This window comes from Mirounga angustirostris, unplaced genomic scaffold (assembly GCF_029215605.1).
Source record: "Mirounga angustirostris isolate CCGP_5_RB_7025 unplaced genomic scaffold, mMirAng1.0.hap1 SCAF_4, whole genome shotgun sequence".
In the NCBI taxonomy this organism is placed as follows: domain Eukaryota; kingdom Metazoa; phylum Chordata; class Mammalia; order Carnivora; family Phocidae; genus Mirounga; species Mirounga angustirostris.
The window spans coordinates 170,789,583-170,796,296 of record NW_026991712.1 but is presented as its reverse complement, the minus strand read 5'-3'; the positions used below and the strand labels follow the sequence as shown (position 1 = coordinate 170,796,296).

The window sequence follows — 6,714 nt, the reverse complement described above, 5'->3', positions numbered from 1 at the left end:
GCAGTGTTCAGAATGATTTGTTGACAGCAGCTGAGACTATGGGGTTAGAGAAAAGACTGAGGCCGGAGGCGTCAGGAAGGTGTCAGTGCTGGGCGAGAGCTAAAAGGCAGACTCATCTAACATGTATGAGCACCTTAAGGCACCAGAGGCTTTCTCAGGCACCACAGCCGCTGCTTCCTCATGCCGCTCATTCCCATTTTACACCGAAGCAAACTCAGAGAGGTCGAGCTCACACTCCAGGCCACACCGCCAGTGAGTGGTTACACCAGGGTTGGTTAGCATCAAAGGCAGGGCCGAGGTGCGGGTGGCTGCGGTGAGGGGGCTGCTACGAGAGGTAACGTTGTGGATCTGGGGTGTGAGGCTGGATCTGAAGGCCTCCCTGAGCCATCTCATTATTCCCGACACTGACCAGAGCTGCTCCCCCCGCCTCCCCCCCCCACACACCTTCTTCCCACTCTCTCCTCCGGAAGGAGCCAGTTCTGACTCAGACCCATTCCAATCGATCATCAGGGTGATCCGGGAATGAGCCTGGAAATAGGAAGGAAACCTCTCTCAGACTTGGCCTCCCACTGGCACAAGGTCCTGGCTCTAGCACCGGAAGGAGCCACTTTAAGGATCTCCTTAGGGATCCGTGACCAGAAAGGCAGATGATCCGGTTCTGGGCAAGTGTAACCGGGAGATCGGCAGGGCCCGCAGCTATAGCTCCGCCTCATGATCTCCCCCTCCCGAGGATTCTTTCACCCCCGGAAGCCAGCCGGAAGCTGATCCAGTTTGACCTCTCCAGCATGAGCCTCGCTGCCAGTAAGGTAGAGGGTCTGTGTCCATTGGCATCCTGGGACAGGGAACTGTCACCCCTCAGACTGGGAGCTCCTGAGAGCAAGGCTCCTTGACCACCCCCACCTTGGACTCCTGAGGGCAGAGCTGCGCCTCCCCTCTCTGACTGGGCGCTCAGAGGTCTGGGGCTGTCTCCCCCCTCTGACTCTGAGGGAGTGCTCCTGCAAGGAGGCGGGGTCATTTCTAGTCACCCTCCTCAGACCGGGGCTGCCCCAGGGCGGCGCCTGCAGTCCACTCTGAAACCCCTCTTTCTGTAGCCCAGCATCTGTCTTGGTCCCTAGAAAAGAGCTGAGAAGCCCACCCCCACATGTCCCACCCCCACTCTGCCTGCCCTTCCACCCAACCCGGATGCTCCTTTAAGACCAAAGGGATGGGGGTTGCATCCAGTCAGACACAACAGCCCCATCCTCCCCCTCCTTCACAGGCCAGGTTTCCTGCCATTGACAGCATCCCAGCTGGGCCCTGCCCAGCCTCCACACTTAACCCCTTCATGACTAGATCTCAGTGCTTGGGGCCTGCACCCCAACCTGCATCTGTAAAATTAGGAGAATAAAAGTACCCCTTTCACTGGGTTGTTTTGAGGATTAAATGTGTGAATCACAGAACAGTGCCTAGCATATATTAATCCCCCAATATAAGTTAGGTGTTAGTCTCATTGTGTGAGCTTGGATGGATTTCACATCTCTAAGCCTCAGTATTCTCAGCTGTTAAATGGGAAGTAAAACCCACTACTCCCAAAGATTGTCCCAGGGATGAATTGCGATCATGTAGATGAAAGTATTTTGCAAAGATACATAACATAGCAATACAATATGGAACTATAACAATACAATATGGAACTATCATGGACCAATGAACAAAAAAACCCAAAAAAACCTTCCCCTAACTAGGTGATAAAAATCTCTTACCAGCAAATGGGCCTCCCCGTTTTTCAGACTCATTATCTTACTTGACAGGCAGAGGGTGCAGCGGAAAGAGTGGTTTTGGAGTTGGGTTTTGGCAAGATCCCATTTCCTCATCCATTAAGTGGGGTGGTCACCCCTACTGGGCCCCCCTCTAGAGTTCTTAAGAGAGACAAAGGAGATCGAAGAGCACAGGTGTGAATGTGCTTTGCAAACATTAACAGTTCTACAAGGGAAGGAAAGGGGTTTGTGGAGAGTGGCCCAGCTAGGAGGGGGGCAGGGGCCCCTTGGCAAGGGTGTTGATTTTTGAGCTCTGGGTGCTGCCGTTTATTGGGGAGAGGGGAGATCACCAGACACCAGCACTGTGGGGACAGGGCTCCCCCTTGAGACATGAGATGTCAGCTCGAGAAGTCCCCAGTGGGGCAAAGCAGAAAGGAGGCCAAAGACACTGGCTTGGCCCCAGAACCATCCCCTCATCACCCTCTTCCCAGCCAATCCCATTGGCCATCAGAGGACCTTGGGCAGAGGCACCTCCAAAGGGCTCAGAAGTGACTGTCATGCCAAGACTTGCTAGGGCAGGCTCACCCCGCACATCCGCAGCACCAATGCCCCCACCCTTAGGCTACAGATTCCGGGCCTCACCCCTAGGGAGAGCAGGCCTGCCACCCTCCACACACCCCAGCCAGGACAGGCCTAAACCTGCTACAGAGGAAAGCAAGCACAGTCAGCTAGAACCTTGCTCTGCCTTCGTCTTTTAACCAAGAGGTTCTGCCAAGGCCTAGAAGAGGGGGCTGACCCCACATGAATAGCCTACCCCAGGCCTCTGGAGGAAGCTAGGGAATCAGGAGACCTTGTTTGGGTCTTGGCTGTACCCCAAGCTCACTGTGTGTCCGTGCAAATCACTTAACCTGTCAGGGCCTGTGTGACCATCTGTAAAATAAAGGATGTGGACCTGGCCCAAAAGTCTTCTCCAGTCCTGCGACTGTGACCAGGAAGGAGTTAACTGGAGACCAGGCTCCGGGTCAGGAAGGCGAGGGTTAATGGGGGGTGGGGGGGGTGGAGGCTCTCTCTCCTTTTCCTGTGGAGAGTGAGGTTTGGCTGCCACCAAAGTTACTTCCAGTCCTTGCTGTCCCTCCTGTCCTTGTCTGGTCCTGCCCAGGGACCCCTGCATCCAGCCTCGGTGAGTGCACAGAGGTGAGTGCATCCCCAGCCCAGGGCCTGGGTGGGAAGGCCCTCAGGGACCCAAGGGCAGGGAGGCTGCCACCAAGCCAGTGAACAAGTCCCCCCCCTCCCCCCAAGCCCATGTCCAGAGCTGAAGCCCCGGGCAAAGCTCAGACCACTAACCACAGGACTGGGAGAAGGTGGGCAAAGGGACGGAGGGCACAGGGATGTCTGCCAGGCTTCTAGGGTGGAATATCTGTGGTCGAGCATCAGAGCCAACCCAGGAGGCAGGGAAGAGACAGTGGATGGCAGACTATTTTGGTCCCTGTGTTTAAGGACTTTTTATAGCCTTGCTGTTCAGGGCTGAGAAGAGGAGAAAGGGATGGGAGGATACTCATAAGGTCAGACAAGCACAGTGCCCTCCTGGGACCTTGGAATCTGACCCATTGCCTGGGAGAGTTCTTGAGAGTGAGGGCACTGCCAGGCTCTCCTTGCTGCCTGGGCTCGCAGTCACCAACTACCTATGGGCCGGCTTACTAGACACCGGATAAGGGTGTGTGTGTGTGTGTGTGTGTGTGTGTGTGTGTGCGCGCTGGGGTGGGGGGTTTGGCAGGGTCTCTGTTCCAAGGCCTCTTGGGGGGGCCTCCCCCCATCCCAGGCAAGTTCTGCTATTTTGTTGCCTCCTGACTGGAGGTCCTGTCAGGCCCCAGAACTTATGTGTCCCTTTCAGCTGAATGGAGGATTCAGGGAGGAGGGAGCAGGGGTGGTATGGGGTGTGCTGAGCCGTGTGGGTGGCCCATTCTGTTACAGCCAACAGCACTGTCAGCTCTAGATATACAACCCCTCCTGGTCCCCTTCCCCAGTGGCAGAGGGGAGGTGGCGGACCAGGGTCACAGGGTCTCAGGATGAGAAGAGGGCAGGGACCCTGAGGGCAGATTTCTAGGAGGGCCGGTTATTGGGAAGAATTTGTGGAACGAACTTTTTAGTGAGGCAAAAGGCCCATGTCTAATGGAAATTGCTTAGTATTACAGCAGCAAGAAGAGAAGCAAAACATGAGAGGGAAGTTCTGCGTGGCCCTGAGACAGGCCATCTGAACTAGTTCCGCACTGCAAGGCTAGAGACCAGGGTTTCAATCCCAGCCCCTAACTCTCAGTAAGACCTGAGCAAGCCCCTTCCTCTCTACCAGTTTCCTTTTCTGTAAATGGAAATGCAGAGGTGGGCAAGGTGGGGCGGAATTCCCTTGGCAGCCGTACAGACGTGGTAGGTCGCTGGCTGACATGACCTGGTCACCACCTCTCTCTTTCCCCATGGCCCTGCTGGGACTGGGCAGGGCAGTTGGCTGCAATTACTGGAGGCTCCTACCCTGTGGTTATATCCCTGACCTCGGGTGTTTGGGGGCGGGAAGGGTGGGCCCTGCTGGAGCTAGCCTGTGGCTGGGGAGCCTTCTTGTCTTGGACTCATAGTTGCTGGGTTGGGAAGAGGTATTTTTTCCGGTTGAGGCACTTTCGGGAACTGAGCCGGGACCAGCCCCATTTCCTTTGCCAAGTGTCCCACTTGCTAATGCTTGCTTGGCATGGCTCTGTGGCCAGATTGGGGCACCCTCCAAGGGGCATGTTTCTGGGTGATCAGGGCGCCCCTGCTCAATGTCTTTGAGGGATAGGGCGGTGGGGGGGGGGGGAAGGGGTAGTCTGAGCCTCTCTGCCCCTTAGGCATGGTAAGGCTGATTTCGATGGGGGAGGGGTGGCTGGCTGATCCAATTCTCAGAACGCCTGAAGGAGAGGTGCAGGGACATCTCCTCTCTCCTTGACCATTCCTCTTTCCCTATAGGCACCAGGGAGCCCCAGCCAATTACTCTTGGCTCCTCAACTAGCTGCCTTACTTCCAGTGGCTTATGGGGTACAATCCTACCCAGCTCCGCTGAGATGATCCTGGCCTCTCCCTCCACCCAGTCCAGGGGACGGACCCCCAGCGCAGCGGAGAGGCTGGAGGCCGACAAAGCCAAGTATGTCAAGACACACCAAGTGATAGCACGACGCCAGGAGCCAGCTCTGCGTGGGGGTCCCGGACCGCTCACCCCGCACCCCTGCAATGAGCTGGGGCCGCCTGCATCGCCCAGGACGCCCAGGCCTGCCCGCCGGAGCAGCGGCCGGCGGCTGCCAAGGCCTGACTCCCTCATCTTCTACCGCCAGAAGCGGGACTGCAAGGCTTCAGTGAACAAAGAGAACGCCAAGGGCCAGGGGTTGGTGCGGCGCCTCTTCCTGGGCGCCCCCCGAGACGCCACCTCGAGCAGTCCGGGCCCAATCGAGCGACCAGCGGCTCCTGGGGTTTGGGCCGCGCCCCAAGATGCCCCGGAAGCGGCAGGAAAGCGGGCGCTGTGCCCCACCTGCTCACTACCCCTGTCGGAGAAGGAGCGCTTCTTCAACTACTGCGGCCTGGAGCGCGCGCTGGTGGAGGTGCTGGGCGCTGAGCGCTTCTCTCCGCAGAGCTGGGGCGCCGACGCCAGCCCCCAGCCCGGAACGCCGCCGCCGCTCGGCTCTGGGGACACCAGCGACTGGACGTCCAGCGACGGCGACACGGATCGCCCGGACGGTGCTGGCGGCGGCGGCGGCGGCGGCTCAGAGGCGGCGGGCTCGGCGCGGGACGGGCGCCCCCCGGTGTCGGTGGTGGAGCGCAACGCGCGCGTCATCCAGTGGCTGTACGGCTGCCAGCGCGCCCGCGGCCCGCCGCGCGAGTCCGAGGTGTGACTGCGGCCGCTCGGGAGCGGGCTCCGGGGAGTCCCGGCTCCGGGGCCCGGGAGCGCTACGGGGTGGGCGCAGGGCTGGGCCCGGGCACGGGCAGGGACGCCCTGCCTCTGACGCGCCGGGTGCCTTCAGGCGAGCCCTTCCCTCTGGATTCTTGGTTTCCCCCTGTGAACCTTGGGAGGATGGGACAAAAGGATTCCGAAGGCCCTTCCGAGAGCCGACGACGGAGGGGAGGGGGCAGCTACGTGGCCCCTGTGGAGGCCGGGTCTGGGGAGAGAAGCCTGGGGTGGGGGGTTAGAGAACCTGCTGAATAAAACCAAAACGTTATTTAAAGGAGTCGTGATGTTGGATTAGGGAGCAGATATTAAGGGAGGGGGCGGGGCGGGCTTGCGGGGTTACGCGCGTGGGTTTTGGAATGCGGGCTCCAGGCTCACTGTGTGACCCTGGGCAAGCACCTAACCTCCCCGAACCACAGCTGCAGCCCTCGGTGATCAAAGTATTTTTGAAATGGTCATAAAACGCATGGCAAAGTGCCCGGCATATAGAAAGTGTTCAATAAACGACAGCCACTAAGACCACTACGGAATTAGTACTGACTCTATTATGACCATCTCCTCCACCGACCCCGAGGTCGGTCCAAACTAGATCTGGGAGTCAGGAATAGGGTGTTTGGGGAGTTCTGGGGAGAAACCCCAGAAATCTGGGGCTCCCCGGCCGAAAAGGCCCCCATTCCTGGAGATTTGCTGCCCCCTTTTGGTTACTAGCTATGAATGGGCTGAGATTAGGAAGAATCCAGAATTGAGGACAGTAAAGGAAGGGACCCTTCAAACCGGTATTTTGTTAACCCGCAGCCTCACATCGGGCCACTGTCTTCCTTTCCCTCAAAGACACACAAGGTCACTTGTTTGCCTCACACATCCACACCTCCAAGTCTTTGCTTACGGTCCTCTTCCCTTTGCCTGGGCTACCTTCCCCTTTCTTTCCACTCATCCTTCTAAGATTACATGTATTCATTCCCCCTCAGAAATTCCTGAATTCCCCAGCCCGCATCATCTCCGAGTTCCCAAGTACAGCCT

At 58.0% G+C, this 6,714-nt stretch overlaps 1 protein-coding gene across 5 annotated transcripts; it reads left to right on the top strand.

Moving 5' to 3' along the window:
• The first annotated feature begins 578 nt into the window (after window positions 1-578).
• Window positions 579-5,976, top strand: FAM110D (family with sequence similarity 110 member D). Of its 5 annotated transcripts, none has more exons than XM_064589732.1 (2): window positions 579-801; window positions 4,725-5,976. In XM_064589732.1, the coding sequence occupies exons 1-2, from the start codon at window positions 648-650 to the stop codon at window positions 5,639-5,641; spliced, it is 1,071 nt and encodes a 356-aa protein (XP_064445802.1). In that variant the 5' UTR covers window positions 579-647; the 3' UTR covers window positions 5,642-5,976. The 5 variants fall into 5 exon arrangements, with proteins under 5 accessions (XP_064445802.1, XP_064445803.1, XP_045754340.1 ...); XM_064589733.1 differs by having other exon boundaries at window positions 579-806; XM_045898384.3 differs by lacking the exon at window positions 579-801 and adding an exon at window positions 2,774-2,930 and having other exon boundaries at window positions 4,725-5,975.
• Window positions 5,977-6,714: the final 738 nt, after the last annotated feature.